Consider the following 21,795-nt stretch of genomic DNA (forward strand, 5'->3'; position numbering starts at 1 on the left):
GAACCCAAGCCCTTTGACTCCAGAGCCAGGGTCCTCTCTGCTGCACTAGTCTGGGATTCTCATCCATTTGGAAAGCAGAGGGTGGCTCCCTGATGGCTAGAGAGGGATGAGAAGGAAAGAGAATGTAAAATTTTCAACCTCTTTTCAGTCTTGCTACCTTCTGGGTTAATGCTCTACTCCTGGTCTTTCCTGAAAAGAAAAGGGAAAGAGGTTTGGTAGCCAAAGAGGAAACCTAGTCAGATGAGAAAATTTCATTCAGAGGACCATAGGTTTAGTTCCTCCTGCTCATTTTATAGATGAGAACAGTGAGGCCTAGAGAAGGGAACTCATTTGTCCAAGGTCACTCCGAAAGTAACAAGATAGAGATTTGGACCTGGTCCTCTGTTTCCAAATCCAGTATTTTCTCTACTTGCAACAGCAGAAAGAGCACCAGGTCTGGAACCCCAAGACCAGGGCTCAAATCCGCTGTCCAATGCTCTTTAGCTATTCGACCTTGGGCCAGACTCTTCACCGCTCTGTGCCTCAGTTTCCTCAACTATTGAATGAGGGCATTGGCCTCTGAGGTCCTTCCAGATCTGGTTCTGTGATTCCAGAGCTGGGGCCTCTCCCACAGCATAAAAGGAAGCCTTCTTCTCCTCTCTCACCTCCCTCCCTGCCCCTCCCCAGCCCGGGTCTCCCCTCCCTTTCCCAGCTCCTCCTTTCTCCTCCTCCTCCCTCTCCTCTTCTTCCTTCCTCCTCCTCCTCCTCCTCCTCCTCTCCCCCCTCCCCGCCCCTCCCCTCCCCAGGCTCTGGCTGCAGCTGCTGCTAATGACACAGATCGGCTGCTGCTGCCGCCGCCGCCGGAGCGGGCGGACGGGCGGACCGACGGAGGCAGAGCGCGCAGCGTACAGCGCCCCGAGAGCCTCTAGAGGCCCGCGGACTACGGACAGGCCCCGAGACAGCGGCGCTCGCCTCGCCGCCTGGCCCGGCCCGGCGCGGGCGCTGCTCCGGCGGCCCGGGATGGCGGCGGGCCGGGTCCGGGCCCGGGGCTCGGGCTGAGCGCCCCCAGCGCGCTCGGATGGCGGGCGGCGCCGGCTGGGCGGGCGGCCCCGCGGCGCTGCTGCGCTCCGTGCGCCGGCTGCGGGAAGTGTTCGAGGTGTGCGGCCGAGACGCTGACGGCTTCCTGCGGGTGGAGCGCTTCGTCGCCCTGGGCCTGCAGTTCGGCCAGGGAGAGGAGGTGAGTGGGGGGTGTGAGGGCAACAGGCGCTGGATGCCTTTCCCCATCCCCTGCATCTCCATCCCCTGCATCTCCATCCCCATCCCATCCTCATCTTCATCCTCATCCCATCCCCATCGCCTTCCTCTCCGTGTCTTCAGTCCCATCCCCGTTTCAATCATTCCCCTGTGTCCATCCCAGCTCTCTCGTCCTTCCGTCTTCATCCCCGGTCCTTTCTGCACCCCGTCTCCCTCCTTTCTTGCTCTCTCCTAGCCAGCCTTTTTCTCCACCCAACCTCATTCTGCTCTCAGGCTTCCTTCTTCCTTCCGAACAGCCACCTCTTTTTCTCCTTCCTCCATAGGCTTCCTACCTGCCTCAGTTCCCAGTCCCACCCCCCAGTGGCCCTCTCCCCTTGTTTAGCTCCCTCTGATATTGGCGTCCCTGTCTCTTACCCTAGACTGCCCTCCACTCTAGGCTGTACCTCTCCAGTCGTCATCCCTCCTTTCCTGTTTCTCCCCTATGTCAGGGCCTCCATTCCTCCTCCTCACCCCCATCCCACCCCCAACCACAGATTAAGCGGTTCTTTAGTCCTCTCGTTCAGATCTCATGACCCATCTCCCTTTTGAGACAAGGATCCCTTGTCCCAGTCCTCCTCCAACCCAAGCCTAATACCGTTATCTGGGAGGGGGAGGGTGCTGGAATTTCTCTTTCCCCTCTCCATTAGTCCCCAAGCACCCTCCTCCCTTCCTTCCAAACTTGAGGGCATCTATCTTTTATGCTTAGGGTTTCTCCTGATCACTTCTTCAAAATCAGCCATCATCATGTATCCATATTTCACAAGAGCAGAGGTATATGTCATAGAGACACACACAAATCCAACGGCCTGGTGAAGCCTGTGGACCCCTTCTCAGAATCATGTTTTCAAATGTTGCATAAAATAAAATGCATATGATTACAGAGAAAATCGATTATATTGAAATAAATATATATTTTTCCTATCCAAGTTCACAGGCTCCCTGAAATCTAAGATTTCAGATTCAGAACTGCTGTATTAGAAGTACCAGATTGCTTCTCTCTCTCTCTCTCTCTCTCTCTCTCTCTCTCTCTCTCTCTCTCTCTCTCTCTCTCTCTCTCTCTCTCTCTCTTTCTCTCTCTCTTTCTCTCTCTCTCTCTCTCCCCTTCCTGAATCAAACAGAAGGCAAGTTGGAGCATATAGCATATGATTTTGTGGTACAGTATGAGGGCAGGGGACACCTCTTTTGGACTCACTCTCAAACCTATTCCTGTGCTGTGTATGAGGATGTGTGGCCATACTGAAGTGCATGGCTGGAGAGTTTCTATCAGGGAGAAACTGGGGAGGGCTGGGATGTCCAGCCCATATTCCCTCCCTGTCCCTCTTCTTGGGGCTGGCCCATCTGAAGCCCACATTCTTTCTAGCTGAGCCTTGCTGGGATAGCACTAATCCCAGCCTCGGGGCCAGGGGCTGATGCCGGTGGCTGATGGCCTAAGGGGCCAGTGAGGTCACTCCTGCTCCTGGGTTGCAGAACTGTGCTGAGGCAGGAGAACTGGGTTCAAAATCTTAGAGAGCTGATGGCCTTTATTGTCCAGGGGTTGGCTGGAGGCCAGAGAGTGACTCCTGGCTCACAAACAGAGAGGCCAGTGCCTGCTGGCCAGCCCAGGGGAGATGACTTCGTTGTCTGTTACGTGCTCAACAACCAATTGGCCAATGCTAGATTTCTAGTCTCTGTAACCAAGATTCCCATTTCTCCAGCACTGCAGCCCTATGTAGTACTGGGATTTTTATACCCATTTTACAGGAGGGGAGGTGGATGCCACATAGAGGGCAATGTCTCTGGACATTTGGCTACAAAGAAGTTTCTTATAACAATGGAAAGGCCTGCTAGATGAGGGAATGAGCTTTCTGTCACCAGAGGGACGGGGACTTAGAGATGCAACTCTTGAGATTTCTGCTTTGAGGGGGAGGAGATTGGAGGTGGTGATCTTCAAGCTTGTAAGTGTGAACTGGGATGTGAGCCCAGGTGTTCTGACGTCAAAGACTAAATTTCTTTCCTGGTGATCATGGTTTGAGGTGGGGTGGGCTCTGAAGTCAGAGGATCTGCGTTCAAATCCGACACTTATGACCTGGGTAACCTTGGGCAAATCACTTAACCTCCTTAAGCCTCAGTTTCCTCATTTGTAAAATGAGGGAGTCAAACTATGTGGCCTCTAAGGTCCCTTCCAGCTCCAGGGATCTGTGATCCTCTAATCCCAGTCTCTTATTTGGAGACCTTTATCTCTATAATTGAACCTTATCAGTTAGAATTAGAGAGTGACCTAGAATTACAGGTTAGAATCAGAAAGTGACCTAGTAGCACAGAAGGTTAGTACAGGAATAGACCAAAGACTGTCTAATCATAGGATTCTAGATCAGTGTCTGGGAGGGACATCAGAAGCTCTTTAGTCCAACACTCTCATTTTACAGGTGAGGAAACTGAGGCACAGAAAAGTGAAATGACTTGCCAAGGTTACACAGCAGAGTGAGGGCTAGACCCTGGCCACTCAGGTTATTCCCTCCCCACCTCCCTTTGATATATTGACTTTGAAAGGCAAAATAAACTCTCAGGAACAGGTAGACCAGGTGAGTTTCTCCTTCATTAGGGGTGAACCTGTTTTGGTGAAATCAAAAGCCAAATGTGGTTGAATGTAGTCAGTTCCAGCTGAGAATGGCTCTTGATGGAGGACAGGACAATTTACCCAATTAAATGTCCCCTTGAGATTCTGTTTCTTCACCATAATTACCTTGAAAGACAGTTTGGTATAGTGAGAAAAGCAGGGAATTAGGGATCTGACTCCCCTGCTTATTGTTTCTTTTGCCCTGGGTATGCCACATCAAATTTCTGATGTCCTCATCTATAAAATGGGAATAATACCCTGCCTACCCAAGGGTAGTTGAGAAGCTCAAATGAGATAATTCATGCTTTGTAAACCACTGATTCTTACAGGGCTTTCTGAAGTATGATCAGTGCAGCAAAGTGACTGCCTGAGGGCCAGATCTGGAGTTCAAATCCTGCCTTTGACCCTTACTAGAAGTATGACTGCAAGCAAAATAGGGTCTTTCCAATCCTTGGTCACCTCATCTGTAAAAATAACTGTCATACTTCTCTTAGTCTGAGAAGCAGTGTGGGGCAGTGGAGAATGAGCTGGCCTCAAAGTCAGGTCAGACCTGGGTTTGAATCCCAACTCCCATGGGCAAATTATCTAACCTCTCAGTGCTGTAGGCCCAAAAGTGTCATTCGCCTGCAATGCAGCCTGAATTAGATTAAAATGTAATTGAAAAATATTTAGCAAAGTAAATAAAAACACAATAGAACACAATAGATAATGTTCACACTTGGTTTTCTAAGTTTTCTAAGTCCACAGTGATCCTTATATATGGTTTAGTTCTCCCTCCCTTTCTATTTGTTTGACACCAACCATTGCTGTAGGCAATGCTGAGATTGTCAATGAGAGGGCAGTTGCCAATCAGCATTCACTGGGAATCCCCTACACCAATGAGGTTTGCCAATCAAGTCCATGTCACTCCTTCTTAGCTCTAAGGTTTTTGTGAGGCTCAGATGAGATGATGCATGGGAAGTGTTTAAAAAGTTCTACACATGTAGAATTTGTAATTTGTAATTATTGGAAGCACTTTGTAACTGTAGAACATTGGACACATGGAAGAGCTCTCATTTTCATCACTAGCCACATCCTCATCACTTGCAGTATCCTCTTGGTTCTGGGCTTCCCCATGGGTGCAGGTTCTATAGAGCCCCTCTTCATCCAGTTATCTTCCCTCCTACCTCCTCCTGACAGCCCTTAACTTGAAAATGGCTACAACATAAAATAGCATGGAAGAATTTGGAATGAGAGAACCGAGGTTCAAACCCCAGGTCTGCCACTTCCTAGCTATATTATATGACCATGGGCAGGTCATTTTGTGTCTCTGGACCTCAGTTTCCCTGTCTGTAAAATGAGAGGATTGGACTGCATAATTTTTTTTTTGGCTAGGCAATGGGGTTAAGTGACTTGCCCGGGGTCACATAGCTAGTAACTGTCAGGTACCTGAGGCCAGATTTGAACTCAGCTCCTCCTGACTCCAGGGCCACCTGGCTGCCCCATGGACTGGATAATTTCTAAGGTCCTTCTGAGTTGTAAGTTTTCTGATCTATTTCTCTGCCCTTTTTGGGGATGGGTCATCAAAGCTTAAGTAGAATCACTGCAGTCTTTGAGGTTGGACAAGAGGCTTGCATGGTTTCTTGGAAAAATGTGGACCTGTTGGTGGTATTTGGGTTATTTTCATAATAATATTAGCAGTTGACAATCAGAAGGACATCTGAATGGCTCATTCCTGTCATTCCAAGTCGGGGAATATAGTGGCAATAGTGGCAAACTCCTCCCTTCTAGCTTAGGTAGAGGCATTGATGGCTTTTGCTCAATGACTGTGAGGATGGGGGGCAGCTAGGTGGCACAGTGGATAGAGCACCGGCCCTGAAGTCAGGAGGACCTGAGTTCAAATCTGGCCTCAGACCAAACACTTGACACTTACTGGCTGTGTGACCCGGGGCAAGTCACTTAACCCCAATTGCCTTTAAAAAAAAAAGGCAAGGAGGGATGTTAGTACACCTCAGGTAATAGAGTCAGCATTCCCGAAGATATTGACAGCCTCAAGCATTGGGGCTGAATCTAATAAGATAAGTCATTAGGGAAAAATATAAAGTCTCATACTTGGGTTCATAAAGAATCAACTTTCCAAGGCCAGGATAGGAGAGGCACAATTAGATATAAGTTTACCTGAAAGAGGTCTGGAGGTTTCAGTGTCCTGGAACCACACTAGGACTTAGCAGTGTGGTGTGATACCAACATGCTGAGGCATTTAGGATGGTGAAGAACCTTCCCATCCATGATATAGGAGGATTAGTTGAAGGAACTAGGAATGTTTAACCTGGAGAGGAGAAGATTCTGGGGGAACAGAATAACTGTCTTCAAGTATTGGAAGGGGGATTGGACTTGCTCTGTTTGGCCCCATAGGACAAGAATGTAAGTAAACAGTGCAAGGTACAAAGAAGCTCATTTAAGTTTGAGGTCAGGAAAGACGTCAGCTGTTCCAAAGTGGAACGCATTGCCGGGAGAGGCGATGGGTCCTCCTTCCTTGGGGGTCTTCAAGCAGGTGCCATTGGTTGGCTGCTTTATAGGGATGGGAGAGAAGTTCCTTCTGGAGCAGTTGGGATGCTGAGGCCCTTTCCCATTCTCAGATTCTGTGTTTCTACTCAGTGGAACAATAGCTATCTGATAAGTGTATAGAGAATACATTCAGAGTAAATACAGAGTAATTCAGGGCAAAGAGGAGTGAACTAAAAATGGAGAGTATCAGGAAAGGCCACTTGTAGAATGCGGCAACTCGGTACAGCTTCAGTGGAGATGAAGGAGGGCATTCCAGGCAGGGGGAACAACCAGGGAAGAAATATGGGGTCAGAGATGAAATGTTGTGTGTGGGGAACAGCTGCTGGGCTAGCTCTGGCTTGGAGTATGTGAGAGGACATAGCCTGGCATCAGCCTGGAAAGACAGGTTAGTGCCAGATTGCAAAGGACTTTAAATGCCAGACAGGAATTTGCGTTTTATCTTAGAGGCACTAGGGAGCCATGAGTGCCTGTTGAGCAGGGTAGGGGTAATGTGATCAGACTCATGCTTTAGGAATCACTTTGGCAGCTGTGTAGACATTGGATTGGGGAAGGGAGTGACTGGAAGTGGGGAATCCAATTAAAAATCTCTTGCTATAGTCTAAGTGAGGTCCTCTCCATTTAGTCTTCAAAAGCTCCTGTGACCTGGTGGATTGTCATGAATACATGGCTCTGGAATCAAAGGGTCTGGGTTCAAATCCTGACTCTGCTCTGTGACCTTGGGTAAATCATTTCCTTTTTCTGGGCTTGTTTCTACTCAGTCAAATGAGGAGGGTCTTTGACTAGGTGATCTCCAGGGTCCCTTCTAGTCCTAAGTGCTACGATTCACAATGTTACAGTGAAAAAAGTCCTGCCTCTAGAACCCAGAGAACGTGGGTTCAAATTCTGCCTCAGACCCTGTGTGACCTTGGGCAAATCACTTCATTTCTGTGTCCCAGTTCCTTTGTCTATAAGTGAAGGAGTTTGACCACATGGCCCCCTGAGGTCCCTTTGAGCTTAGATCTACATTCTTATTTTAAAAATGAATTTATATTAATATCTTTTTAGTTGTCTAATAAGCTAATTTGTTTTCAATTAAGCATTTATTTTCTCTTCTCCCACTGGAAAAAGAAAGAAAAAGAAAACTTTTCACATCATTTGTATCTCCCAATTTATCCATTCTGTCTCCCCCACCCACAGAACTATCCTTTATTGTAAAGAATAAAAAAGGGGGAGGGGGAACTCAACTAACTGATGATTTTAATGGATTCTGTAAGAGCGTGTTGTTAGATGAAACAGTATTAAAGAGGGCAGTTCCTGAGGAATGATATTTGTACAAGTGCAGAAAGCAATATTGTGCACTGATTGACACTCAGGAGAATTTAATTCAGTTTTAAAAAATGTATTATGTGCTTATTCTGTCCAATGCACCATGCTGGGGCAGATATGGCGATAAAGTCCCTGCCTTCAGGGGGCTCACTGTGGAGATAGCAGAATTAGTTTTTTGTGCTGTCGATAGGCAATTACAACTTCATGAAACTTACATGAAAAGTAGGTTTATTGCAAGAGAACTGAAAATGCCTGTGGAACCCAAAGAGTTCACAATCCATACAGAAGTTTGCTTTTTTATGACAGTGTGACGAAAGAGATAGCAGAAATCTCTGCCCAGAGGGGCAAGGCTTGGGAGGAGGAAAGGTGCGGCAAAAATGGGAAGGGGACAAAGCCCCTCCCAAAGGGGAGGAGCAAGGCAATGGCCAAAGGGGAAACGCTGGCTTTGGGGGCTGGTAGAAGGAGAGACAGGGCTCTTAAGCTCCTGTCAGCCCTGCCTGCCCACGGGGGCTTGTGCAGTAGGAGTTTGCCACAGATATTAACAGAGGCATCAGAACAATCCATTTCCTTCCTCAGGAGAGAAAGAAATTTCTGGGCTTTGGAAACTGCCTTTGTTTCTTTTTGCAAAATGTAGCAACAAAAACAAAAATCAAGAAAGTGGGGACTGACTGCTGGTGGCTGAGCCAGCCCAGAACCTGCTCCCAGCTCCCCAGCTGTCACTCCAGAAAAAAAAATCCTACTCTGGGGGAAAAAGCAGCCTAAATGACCCAAATTAGCTGGAGGGTCTCAGGGGATCTAAGGACTCAGAGCCAAAAAGGACCATTCTTAGAGATTGTCCGTTTCAAGCCCCTCATTTCAGAGAGGGTGAAATTGATGCCGGGAGAGAACAGGGATGCCACCAGGCTCTGTGAAATGGTGTTTAACTCTGCCTCCTCTCTCAGATGCAGCCTCTTTAGACTTTGCAGGGGAGAAAAATGGAGATTTTCCAGCCCATGGATTTGCCAGCTCTGCTATGGATTCTCAGTTTGGAACTGGCCTGAGCATAGATCATTAGAGTTAGGAAGAACCTCAGAGACCATCGAGTCCAATCCCCTCCAACCCATTTTACAGAAAAGGAAACTGAGACCCAGAGATGGTGTCGTGACTTGCCCAGGGTCACATAGCTCATCAATAGTGTGAGCTTGTGACCCTAAGCTTAGCTTTCTTTCCCCTGGGTCACAGTGCCTGCTTCAGCCCACTAGAGCAGGTTGCATAATTTAAGTGAACCCTTCCTTTTGTCTCTACAGGCTTAGCCTTGATCACCTTACAGTCTGTAGCCCCTAAACTTTTGGGGTTCAGTTAGAGAGCTGCCTCCTGTCCTCATAAGAAGAAATTATTGAATTGCGTCAATGGGCTGGTTAGCTTGGTCTTCAGTCATGCCTTCCTGGGATCCGAATTGTCTTTTCTCCTTTTAGTCCCCCTTCTGTGAGCTCTCACCTCCTGCTCTTCATTCCGGGGGCTGATCACAACCAACAGTAACAGATCTGCCCATAAATTGGAATATGGAAAATTCCCTGGCAGGTGGGGCCTCTGGGGGATGCTGGCAGAGGGGCATACCATTAAATGGCTCCATTTATCTCCCAGCTGAGTTCTCTGTGGTGCTAAGGAACAGGGAAGAAATGGGCTGGGCAGAAGGTACAGTCAGGGCAGACTCTGACACAGGTGTTATTTTATTATTTAAATGGCACCAGTAGAGCATGAAGGGACATGGATGGTCAACTTGCTACTATGGGTCACAGAAAGGGTCTAGCCTCCTGAGTCTCAGCTAGCCCATCCCCTGGCTTCGAGTTCCCTATGTCCTTTAAGCAAGGCACCAGGTATCATGCCCTTATTCCATGGGGTGGTGTCCATCATATGCCTTCAAACAAAGGCTCCTGCCTGGTAATGGAATTGGGTTGATTGAAGAGCTCTTCCAATAGATCAGGGACCCAATGATTAACCCTTTCCATGAATCACAGTTGGGAAGGACCCTAGAGATCCTTGAGGCCAAGGCATGACCTGAAACAGGAATTTCCTCCACACCTCCAGCAACAATCCAGAATGTGAGAATTTCCAGACCACATCAAATCACTGATTCATACAGACCAGTATTGTTCTCCCTGATATCAATGCCAAAAATGTAATGTTGCTGCTCAAAACAAGAACTGGAGAATCTCAAAGTGCAGCAGGACCTTAGTGGTGATCTCATCTTTGGTCTAACTTTCCACCCTGAATCTCAGATCCATCAATTTGGCCAAGCTTTTCTCAACAATGCCTTGTACATGTATTTGTTTGTTTGTCTTGTTGTTTTAAAATCAGAAATCCTACTGCTAGACATGGTCATTCTAGGAGGTCAAAGACTAAAAGTCAGTAATTATTTTTCAGTTATGAATGACTCTTTGTGAGCCCATTTGGGACGGAGGCAAATGGGGTTAAGTGACTTGCCCAGGGTCACACAGCTGGTAAGTGTCTCAGGTTGGATTCGAACTCATGAAAATGAATATTCCTGATTCCAGTGCTCTATCCACTATGTCATTTAACTACCCTAAAAGTCACGAAGACCTTAGTTTAAATCTTACATCAGGGACTGAATATCTATGTGACCCTGAGTCAAGCTACTTAATCTCCATCACCCTCAGTTTCCTTATCTGTAAAATCAGGATAAGAATAGCACCCACCTCACAGAGCTGCTGTGAGGATCAGATGAAATAATATATGGAAAGGGCTTTGCAAACCTTAAAGTGATCTGTAAGTGCTAGCTAGCTAATTGCTCAAAATAGTCATCTAATTGCACATTATCACAAAGAAGTAGAGACGTAATAGGTGCACGTTGATTGGGAAATGCCTAAACAAAGTGTGGTATGTGAATGAAATGGAAGGCTACTGTACCAGAACAATTGAGAATGAGAAAAGCATGAGAAGATTTAATAAAGAACAGATCCAGAGTGAGGTAGAGAGAAGAGCCAGGAGAAGATCCACCATGAGTGCAATGTATAGAAAGAAAAAAAGGATGAAGCTGAATTCGATAACTAAGATAACCAACCCAGGAAAAGGTGTTTCCTCCTTCCTCTACAGAGGTGGAGGCTAGGGGTTTAGAAGACCAACCAGGCAATCCACAAGCATTTATTAAGTGCTTACTATGTGCCAGGGGTGTATGAGGTGTTCAGGAATATAAGATATATTCAAGGAGGGCTAGCACCACTGGTGGGAGGGCTTGGTAAGTCCTTTTCCGGGCTGCTCATCCACCTTTGGTGTCTACCTTCATCCAGCTCTTACCTGTGCCTCCAAGAAGCTGGAGCACGTGTCATAGCATCCCACTAAGACCATCTTGTGTAGGGGCTAAACTGGGTTGAGGGTAACTGAGTCAACCCTGTCGGTGAGTTATGGAGGTGTCATGTGAAGACTTCCCTCAGTGGAATGGGCACATGAGAAAAATGTATTCCAGCAGCCATGAAGGCAGCTGAAGCAGGTGCTGTGGAGCTTGGTCAGATATCAAAGATGTCAAGATGGTCCTCCACTACATCCCAGGCCATTGGCAGTTGTCTTGGCTTTTGTCCTGCCACCGGACTTTGATGACTCTGGAAGAGAGAGTGAGGCTGGTGACTGTGCAACTCTGTCTCATTTAAATCCTACTGATGTGCCAGTCAAGACATCGCCTTGTGGTGTTATTGATTCTCTTCAAAAACGAAGGACAAACAAACAACTATATGCCAGGCAATTCGCTCCCTGCTAAGAATACAAAGACAAAAATGAACCCATCCCTGTCCTCGAAGGGCTTACCTTCTAATAAAGAGAATTCAAATATACATAGAAGCATATAAGTATAAATATATCTCTATCTATACATATACATACACACATATTGTTATGTTTCTGAACCTCTCTCCTCCTGCTCTTCATTCTGGAAATTAATACAACTAACGGTACCCATAAATTGGAATATGGAACATTCTCTGGCAGCTGGAGCCTCTGGGGGTGCTGGAGATGAATATGTGTGTGTGTGTGTGTGTGTGTGTGTATGTGTGTGTGTGGATATGTGTGTATACATACATCCGTATGTGTACACACATATATTTACACACATATATTCATATAGATGTGGGAGGGCATTAGCAGCTTAGGGGAGATCAGAAAAGATTAATGCAAAAGATGGCATCATAAAGGCAGAGAAACACTCTTTGAGGCAGAGGTGGAGAGAGGGCACTCCAGGTGGAGGGGATGGCTAGTGCAAAAGTCCAGAGATGAGAGATGGGGTATTGTATGTGAGGAACAAAGAGGCCAGTTTGGCTGCTTCACAGAATGAAGGAGGGGAAATAATACACAATGCAACTGCCTTGGTTTTCAATTTGTATCGCCAGAGTTGACCTCAGTGCTTTGTACATAGTAAGTGCTTAATTAATATTTTTTAATTCATTCAGTGAGGTTGGAAAGGAAGGTAAACCCAAATAGTGAGTTTGCAATGGATTCTAAAGACCATAGGGAGCCCCTGAAGTTGATTGAGTAGGGTAGTGATATAGTCACATCTGTCCTTAAAGAAAATCAGTTTGGCAGCAATGGTCAGGGGTGGGAGGAGCTGGAGGGAGGAGAGACTTCAGGCAGGAAGACCAATTAGGAGACCATTGCAGTAAGCTAACTTAGAGGTGATGAGGCTCTGAAACAAGATGATTTGCACATGGATTGAGAAGAGAACGGATACAAAATATTGTAAAGGAAGAATTGGCATAATTTGGAAACTGATCAGATATTTGAGATTATGGAGAATGAGGAGTCAAGGATGATGTCAGGGGTCTGAACTGCGAATGCTGGAGGGATGGTGATTCCAGAGAGGGAGTCACCATCTGGAAAATGGAGCTTCAGAGTGGAGAAATCTTTGAGGTGGGCAGTGACAAAATCTGGAGAGAAATGAGTTGTATGAACTCATGAAGAATGAAATGAGCAGAGCTAGGAGAAGAATTTATACAATGACTACAACACTGGGAAGGAAAACAACCAGGAAAGACTTCATTAAGAACCCTTGTCACCAAAATGGCTAGCAATAACTTCAGTCGATTAATGAAGCTGTTAACCCATGATGAATCATGCTTCCCATCTCTTAGCAGAGATGTGATGGAATAGAGGTGCAGCCAGGTGGATCAGTGGATAGAATGTCGGACCTGGAGTCAAGAATGCCTGGATTCAAATCCACTTTACCTTAGTTTCCCCATCTGTAAAGTGGGGATAATAATAGCACATACCTCTTAGGGTTGTTATGAGGATAAAATGAGATAACTGTTGTAAAGCAATTTGTAAAACTTTGTATGGCACTTTGTAAAGTACTATATAAATGCTTGTTATTATTATTATAATTTATCAGACATACCTTCTCAAACCTGCCAACATGTGGATTTGTTTTGCCAACACACACACACACACACACACACACACACACACACACACATATACACATTGATAAAGAAAAAAAAGAAAGAAAAGAATATCAATGGAGCATTTGAAAAGATATGCAGAAGAAAGCAGCAGGGAGTTCATAATGGGCCACCAACAAGCAGGGCCATGTTGGATTAAATTTAATATATACTTTAAAAAAAAACTTAGTTGGCTAAATATGTTTTGCATGACTGCACAAGCATAACCTACATCAAGTTGCTTGCCTTCTCAAGGAGCAGGAAGGGGATGCGGGAGGGAGAGAACTTGGAACTCAAAATTTAAGAAAAAAACATTAAAAATTGTTCTTTCCTGTAATTGGAAAAAAGTAAAATGTAAAAATTTAATAAATAGAGGTTAACAAAAAAAAACAAAGCTCTGTAGAAGACATTTGTGGTATCACATACAATCTCCATTTCCTATTCTTTGTATAAGGAAATATTCCTTATATTATCAATCTTCATCACATCCTTATAATCCATTCCTTATAACATCCCTGTTTGTTGATATTGGTCATCATAATAAAGTGAAAGCTTTTTTAATAGAGTGCAGGTTATTGATGTTCTCTGTTTACTGTGAAGACAGTGTGGAGCTGTGGAGCGATTGACTTGGAAAGAGGAAACTTAGGTTCAGGTTCCAGCTTCCACATTTTCCTAGCTGTGTGACCATGAGCAATGTTACTTCTTTGAAGCCTAGTTTCTACTTTTGTAAACTGGGGATCCTCACACTTAGGTGATCTAGGCTTGTGCCTTAGGAAGGTGCTTTGTAAACCCTATAACTACCGAGAAGTGGGTGGTTCAATATTCACAGATAATTGACAATCAACAGTGGAGATGTTTATCAGTTAAGTTTGAGAGATGCAGTGATGCAGTAACTGCAGAACTCAGTACATCATCGGCAAGACAGTAAACTTGGGGTACAACGTGGTGGACCTTGTATAAAGGCCCAGAGAGCAGGCTTATCCAGTTTACAGAAGGCGGAAAGCTGAGTGAGGTGCTAATACTCTGGATGATAGAGTCAAGACCCAAAAGGATCTTGGCAGGTGAGAATATCGGGCTTCTAAAGGTGAAATTTAGTAGGATTAAATATAGTCTTCTACTCACAAAGTGATTTTTTGGAATCTAAGTACAAGACAAGGGAGACATGATGAGATGGCAGTTTGTCTGAAAAATATCTGGGGGTCTTAATGGATTGCAAGCTCAATATGAATCACTAATATAGTAGAGAAGGCAAAAATGCTAATATGATCTCAAGTTATATTAGAAGAAGCATATGTAGCTTCCAGGAACAAAGAGATGACAGAAAAAGCATCCTTGTGAGATGAGAAACATACTAGATCTAGAATCAGAAGACCTGGATTCAGGCCCTAACTCTGTCATGTCTCTATGCCTCAATTTCTTCACCTGTAAAATGAGGGGGTTGGGCTAAGTGCCTTCCGAGTTCCTTTCTGGCTCTAAGTCTTTAATCCCATGACTGTCCTGATCAAACAACATCTAGAATATTGTGTTCTATTCCAGGCAATCTAGTTGGGGAATAACTTGGAAAAACTGGAGAGTAACCTGTGGATGGGAACCAGGAGGGTGAAGAGACTCAAATCCATGCATATGAGGACTGGTTGAAAGAAATGGGCTTGTTTACCCTTAAATAAGGGAAGGTTCTGTGGAGACGTGCTAACTGCCTTCGAGTATTTGAATGTTTGTCCCAAAAAAAAGGGTTCCAGCTTGGTTCTGGTTGGCCGAAGATGTCAGACCTAGGAACTGTGGGCAAAAGTTATAAAGGAACAAATGTAGGTTTAATGTTAAGAAAAGCTTCCTACCCATGAGAACTGTCCCAGGGTGAAAGCTCTGGGATAAGAATGGTGGGATAGGAATGGGATGCCTCCAGAGCCAGTGGGCTGCCCTTCTTTGAAAGTCATGGAGCAAAAGCTGTATTTGTGATCATTCTTTTGGGAGGATGGGCTGGCTGCTGAAGTACCTTCTAATGCTGAAAGGGTGTGATTCTATGATTTATGACCTTGGGTCCATCCCTTCTGCCATCTAAGCCTCTATACTCTATAAAATGAGGCAGTCCAGCTCAAGTACCGTCTAATAATGTCATTCCTGGTGCCTCTCAACTGCCTGCCCTCTCTCCCTCTTCCTCCCTTGTTAATTGTTCTGTCTATACATAAGTAGCCCCTATCAACATTGGAGCCTGATGGGAAGTGTAGTTTTTCTCAGCTGGAAGGAAAGAATGAAGGATCATGGGGGCCCCACCATCCCCAGAGATTACAGTGAGTGACATATGTACATATTGGCTTTCCCAATGCAAGGTAAATTCCTTGAAGGCAGAAACTGTTTCCTTTTTGTCTTAGTCCTTCCTTTCTGGCTGAGTACCTGGCCCAGAGAAGGTTCTTAATAAATACTTGTTAATTGAATAATTGATGGATGATTTTTAATGTCCTTTCCTTCTCTGTGAATCTTTAGTCATAAAAAGTGGGGAGAGAGATAAATTGTGGGCAAATGGCCAAATGTAAATCAGCATAATAAAAAGGGACTTTCCTCTGTGTGTCCATATTTACACGCATTATTGGGCTCAGGTAGAAAGATGACTGTCCTCCTTCCTGTGACACCTCTAGTTCTGTCCTCAGGGAAAATAGAGAGTAGTGTCTCATCACCAAGCTCTTTACAGGTCTTCAGAGCCGGGAAGAGCTTGATTTGTTTGGGAGACAGTGGAAAGAATGTTGGTTCTGTAATCAGATGAATCTCCCGTGTTTATTACCCTTGTGACCTTGGGAAAATCACTTCCCTCCCTGGCCTCAGTTTCCTCATCCGTAAGGTGAAAGTGTCACCTCTAAGGTCCCGTCTAACTCTCCATCTCTGAGCTCAGTCTTTGACCCTACCAATCTCTTTGACGTCTCCTGCTAATGCAGATTGCTTCAGGGCCTGTTTCAAGGAAGGCGGTACCTGTCCTCCTGGAGCTCACTTTCTAATGGGGGAAGACAGCACAGAAAGGGTAAATGTGAACAGGAGACATGTCAGGGAAGGCCAGAGCGGCCTGATTTCAGTCGAGGAGAAACAAAAATGCGACTATCAGAGCCCAGAGTCCCAGGGGAAGAGTGAGTCGGGTGGGAAGAAGATGAGGAGGATGGCCAGAGTATGAGCAGCATGGTTTTGGAAATAGATGAAAAGTGTCTAGGCAGACTGGTGTGGGGCAAGACTTTGAATTACAAAGCAGGTGCTGATCACCTTGGTAAAGCGGGTTTCTTCACTGGATGCTTTTTATATTGATGAAATCACAGGTCTGAACCACCCCCCTCTCCCCTCTCTCCCAAGTGTTATATAAATGTGAACAGTAGTACGCATTACAATTGGTGTGGGGTAGACAGGGTTTTGCCACAGGGCACCTGCATATGAGATTTAGTGCTTTCTTGTCCAGGTAACCCCCATCCCAGTGCCTCAGCTCTTGCAAAGAGATATTTACACAATAGGTAGCCATCAGGAGGGTCTCTACCCCCTATTTCACAAGAAGTTAGAGAGAGAAAGACTTCTCAAAGATCTGCTAGTCCAGGAGTTCTTAACCCTGGGGGCTCTGAACTTGGTTTTTAAAAAAATATTTTGATCCTTTGTAATCCTATTTATTTCATTTTTATGCATTTACAAACCTCTTTCTGAGAAGGGGCCCATTAGCTTCACCAGACTGCCAGTGGGATCCTCGAGAGGACCAAAATGACATCACTATGTTGGGGTCAAGGTACAGTGTGTCTGTCTGTTTCTGATCAGACCAATCGAGCTCGGAAGGCTCTATCACAGATTAGGCACAAAATGGTCCATATGAACTTTTGGAGATGTCTCAAAATTTGCGCATCTCACGTTTCTTTTAATTTTGTCCAGCCCTGCCCTTGCCTGTCTCCTCCCCCTCCCCCACATTCAGTTTTGTCTCTGCTGCTGAATATTCCAGCCTGTCGCAGCCTTTGGGGCAAGGGGGGAGGGAGGGATTTCTCCTATATTTATCAGGGGATGGGGTTGGGGAAAGGCAGGTCACTTTGAAAGATACCCGCCAGATCTGGGGAACATAAGCTTGTGTCACATGTCATACCCGACCCCATACAATCACTGTGATAATGCTTCTCTGCCATCCGGCAGGGTCTGGCCTCAGTGCTTGTAAGCTCATTGTAGTATTAACCGGCTCGCTCCCCCACCAGGTCCCCTTCATTGAGAATGTAAATCTACTAGGAAGAGAAAAAAATCGTATCAAGCTAATCCAAAGCTAATCAGAAATGATTATTTGATTTCCCACTGCTTTGGATTATCATGATGCTGCTGCCCTCATCTGGCACAGGTAATTAAGCCTTGGTTCTAGCTGCTAATAATCAGCCCTAGATTGCTGTCCTGGCTTGACGGACAGCATACTTTAAAGCCATGGTCTCCATTGTTTTTAATCTTGAACTCCTATCAGTAGAAAAAAAAATTGAACTTGCACACACACACACACACACACACACACACACACACATGCACACATACATACAATTACTTTAAAACTGTATATTGTTGTTGTTCAGATGTGTCTGACTCTTTATGACCCCATTTTTGGGGTTTGGAGTTTTCTTGGCAAAAATACTGGAGTGGTTTGCCATGTCCTTCTCCAGCTCATTTAACAAATGAGGAAACTGAGGCAAACAGGGTTAAGTGATTTGCCCAGGGTCACACAGCTATTAAGTGTCTGAGGATGGATCTGAACTCGGGAAGATGAGTGTCTTCCTGATTCCAAGCCCAGTACTCTATCCACTATTCTATTAAAAACAAACTGTGTACATTATATAATTCAAATGAAAAATAGAAGTTTAAAAAAGATGAGATAAAGATCAAATCATATTTGATCCTAGAGGGAATAGAGAACCTCTGGAGTTTTCTGAGTAGGCAGAGACATGTTAGACCTGTGCTGCAAGAAAATCATTTTTGGTAGCGGTGTGATGGGTTGGAGAGGGGAGAAACTGAGGCAGCGAGACCAAGAAGTGATGGGGCTTCGACTAAGGACGCTCCCATCTGAGCCCAGAAAAGGGAGCGAATGTGAGAGATGTTGTAGGAGTAGGAAGGACAAGATTTGGCAAGGGGGTGAGGGAGCACAAGAAGTTGAGGATGACACTGAGGTTGTGAATTTGGGTGATTGGAAGGTTGGTGGTGCCTTTGATAGTAACTGGGAGGGATGAAAGAGGGTGGTCCTGGAGTCAGCCCAGCCGACTCTGGAGAGCTGATTGTTAAATTTTCAGTATGAGTATTTACACCCCAGAAATCAGGACTTGTCTTGTTGATTATACAGTCATAAGAAAGTGATGAAGAAAATATAAATGATACAGGTTAAACTTAAAAGTGTGTCCTGCTTCTTCCTCCCTCCTCCCCACTAGAGCCAGTTGTTAAACGTTTTACTTCTGGTTTGGTGGGATCTATAATATAATGGGATCCAAGATGCAAATCACAACTCATCCATACCTATTCATCCTGTTCAACTCACTCTGTCCCACCCAAAATGAAAAGGGAAAAGCTGGGGCTCTTATTCACCAGAGCACAGAGCTGGTCCTCTGAGAGGCATCTGCTATAGCCATAGGGTGGGCTGGTGTGGGCTGGGGTGAGGTGTACCAGAGGATGACGAATTTCCCTAGTGGTTCCTTTGCACCTCCTGCGGTGGGCCTGATGCCTGACTCAGAGAGGGGATGGATGTTCAAGGGCTTGAGGGTTGGGAAGAGTAGGGAAGTATTGGCCTTGGAGAACCCAAGATCACTTCTACCCTAGAGCAAGACATCGATTCAATCTCAATCACTTTCATCAGTATTTTTTCTAAGGAAAATGTTCTTTAGATGTTTCTGACTTCAAACCCAGAACTCTTTTCTTTGTCACAATGCTTCTTCTCCAGGTAGAGATATCTTGAAGTCAGTAGGAGATGTGGGTCTGGGTCTCCAAAGAGAGGACTGGAGAGTCATCTGCCTAGAGGTAGTCGTTGAAACTGGGGGACTGAATGAGATCACCAAGGGAGAGAATGTAGAAAGAACTAAGCATTTACTAAGCACCTACTGGGTGCTAGGCACTGTGCTAAGCATTTTACAAATATTATCTCCTTTGATAAAGGGCAAAAGGGAAGACAAGGGAGCTGAGGACAGATCCTTGAGAAATACTCAGAATAAGGGATTAGGACTTAGTTAAAGGAGATGGCAAAGGAGACAGAGGAGTCACATTGAGAACGGCGGGAGGAAAACCTGAAGGTGGTAGTGCTTCTGAAGGTGAAGGAAGAAAAGGCTACTGATAATCGGGAGTGCTCAAAATTGTCAGACGCTGAAGAGCTTCGAAGGTGATGAGGACTGAAACATACCGTTGGATTTGGTAATTCAAGAATCATAGACTTAGGACTGGTCGAGACCTCAGAGATGTTGAATGCAAACTCAGATGAGAAAACTGAGGCATAGAGGTTTAGGTGACCTGCCAGGGTCACACAGCTAGTAACTGTATGGGGCAGAATTTGAACCCGTGGTTTCCTGCCTCCAAGTCTTAGTATCCTAGCCACTCCACCCTTTTGTTGTTGTTCAGTCATGTTTGACTCTCCATGACCCCATTTAGGATTTTCTTGGCAAAGATACAAAAGTGGTTTGTCATTTCCTTCTCCACCTCATTTTATAGATGAAGAAACTGAGGCAAACAGGGTTAAGTGACTTACCCAGGGTCACACAGCTAACAAGTATCTGAGGCTGGATTTGAACTCATGAGGAAGAGTCTTCCTGATTCCTAGCGCAGTGCTCTATCCACTGAACCACCCAGCTACTAGATCATAAATGTAAAGCTAAAAGGGACCTCAGAGGCAATTTAGTTCAACTCCTTCATTTTACAGATAAGGAAACTGAGAAACAGAGATCAAGCTGCTTACCCAGGGTCACACAGATAGTAAGTACCTGAGATGAGCGAAATTTGAACCCAGGTCTCCTTGACTTGAGGTCTAACATACCTATCCACTCTACCAGTCTGGGTCATAGATCTAAAGGGATCTCAGAGAGCCACAGTGTCCAGCCCTCTGGTTTTGAAGATGAGGAAATTGAGTCCCAGGCATCTAAGCATCTTGTGCAAAGCTACACAGGACGTAAGTATCAGCATTTCACTGTAGTGGCAGGGCAGTGTGACAGGAAGGACAATTAACTGGACAGCAGAAAATCTGAATTTGGATCCTAGCTAATAACAAAACCGTCTAACTCCATCATCTCCAAATGACCTGCCTTCCCAATCTGTAGAAGGTGATCTCAAAGCTCCCTTCCAGCTATGATGCCTCTGATCACAGTGAAAGCCACATTTGGGGAAGGAGAAAGAAGGCAGTAGATGCTGCCATCCTCGCTTCATGGCCATGTCATTCCGCTGCTAGAAAAAGAAAGCAGGCTGCCTCCTCATGCTGGAATTTTTACATCCTTCCTTTCTAAGGGAGCACCATTTTTTTAAAAGTTTACCCTATTTTTCGGTTTAACCTTAGGAAGAAATACAGAGTGGCAGGGTAAAAAGCCTTCCTTTGTATCCTCAGGCGCCTGGCACATAGTAAGTGCTTTATGAAAGGCTTGTTGACAGACTGACTGATGGTCAGGAGCACAAGATTTGGTCACAAGACCTAGATTTGAATTCTTTGCCACTTGTACTTCTTTGGGAAAATCATTGAACTTCTTAGGACCTCGGTTTTCTCTTTGGTAAAATGATGGGGTTAGGTGCCTTCCAATTTGAAATCCTCCCTCATGGTGCTGCCATGACATCACAAGAATTCATCTGAGGAATGAGTGATATATTCTGGGAAGAAGTCACTACTGGGGGTGGGTATCCAGCCCCTGGGGGTGAAGAAAAAGAACAATGAAAAATGAGGATGGACACCAGCCACATCAAATCTAGTGGAAGAGGTGAAAAACTCCCAAAGTCATGGGCTTGCCTTACAAGGTAATGAGCTCCCTGTCACTGTAAAGACTCAAGCAGAGAGAAGCTGGATGACTGTCTAGAATGTCACAGAGGAGACTCAGGCCAATGCAGTTGATGAAGCACCGTGAACTTGGGGTCACAAAGACAGGGGCTTAAATCTCCTTTCTTTGCCTTCCTATCAGGGTGACCTTGAACAAGTCCCCTTCACTTTTCCAACCCTTGTGTTCTTCAACTGTAAATCTCTGAGCTCCTAAGTTCTTCCTGCTGTGGGTATGAAGCTGGTTGGGATGACATCCAAAACTCTTCACTGGGGTGGAGCTGAGATACAATAAGAAAGGAAGCGGAGAAAAGATAATTCTTACAGAAAGAGAGAAGTATGCGGTCAGATATTGGTTAAGTGTTTCCTATGTTCTATGTCAAGATGTGAGATGAGGATGAGACCACAGATTAGAACTGGAAGGGGTCTCACAGGCCATCTGGGCCAAGCCCCTCATTTTACAGAAGGGGAACCTGAGACCCAGGGAGGTTAGATGATTCATAGGATGATAGACATGGAACTGGAAGGAACCTCAGAGATCACCTAGTCCAACTCCCTCTTACAGATGAGAAAACTGAGGTCCAAGGATTACTTTGCCACTTAATGAGCATCACTCATTTGATCCTCAGAATGTAGTAGGTGTTCTTGTTATCCCCATTTTGTGGTTGAGGAAACTGAGGCAAATAGGT

General features: G+C 45.4%; 1 protein-coding gene across 1 annotated transcript in view; it reads left to right on the forward strand.

Moving 5' to 3' along the window:
- Positions 1-1,057: 1,057 nt before the first annotated feature.
- Positions 1,058-21,795, forward strand: part of RAB11FIP4 (RAB11 family interacting protein 4) — a 184,432-nt gene continuing 163,694 nt past the window's right edge. The window contains exon 1 of the mRNA XM_020963314.2: positions 1,058-1,216. Within this exon, the coding sequence (XP_020818973.1) occupies positions 1,058-1,216 (159 nt within the window). The remainder of the gene's footprint in view (positions 1,217-21,795) is intronic.

The sequence above is a fragment of the Phascolarctos cinereus genome, unplaced genomic scaffold, assembly GCF_003287225.1.
Source record: "Phascolarctos cinereus isolate Bilbo 61053 unplaced genomic scaffold, phaCin_HiC Scaffold_5;HRSCAF=322, whole genome shotgun sequence".
Classification (NCBI taxonomy): domain Eukaryota; kingdom Metazoa; phylum Chordata; class Mammalia; order Diprotodontia; family Phascolarctidae; genus Phascolarctos; species Phascolarctos cinereus.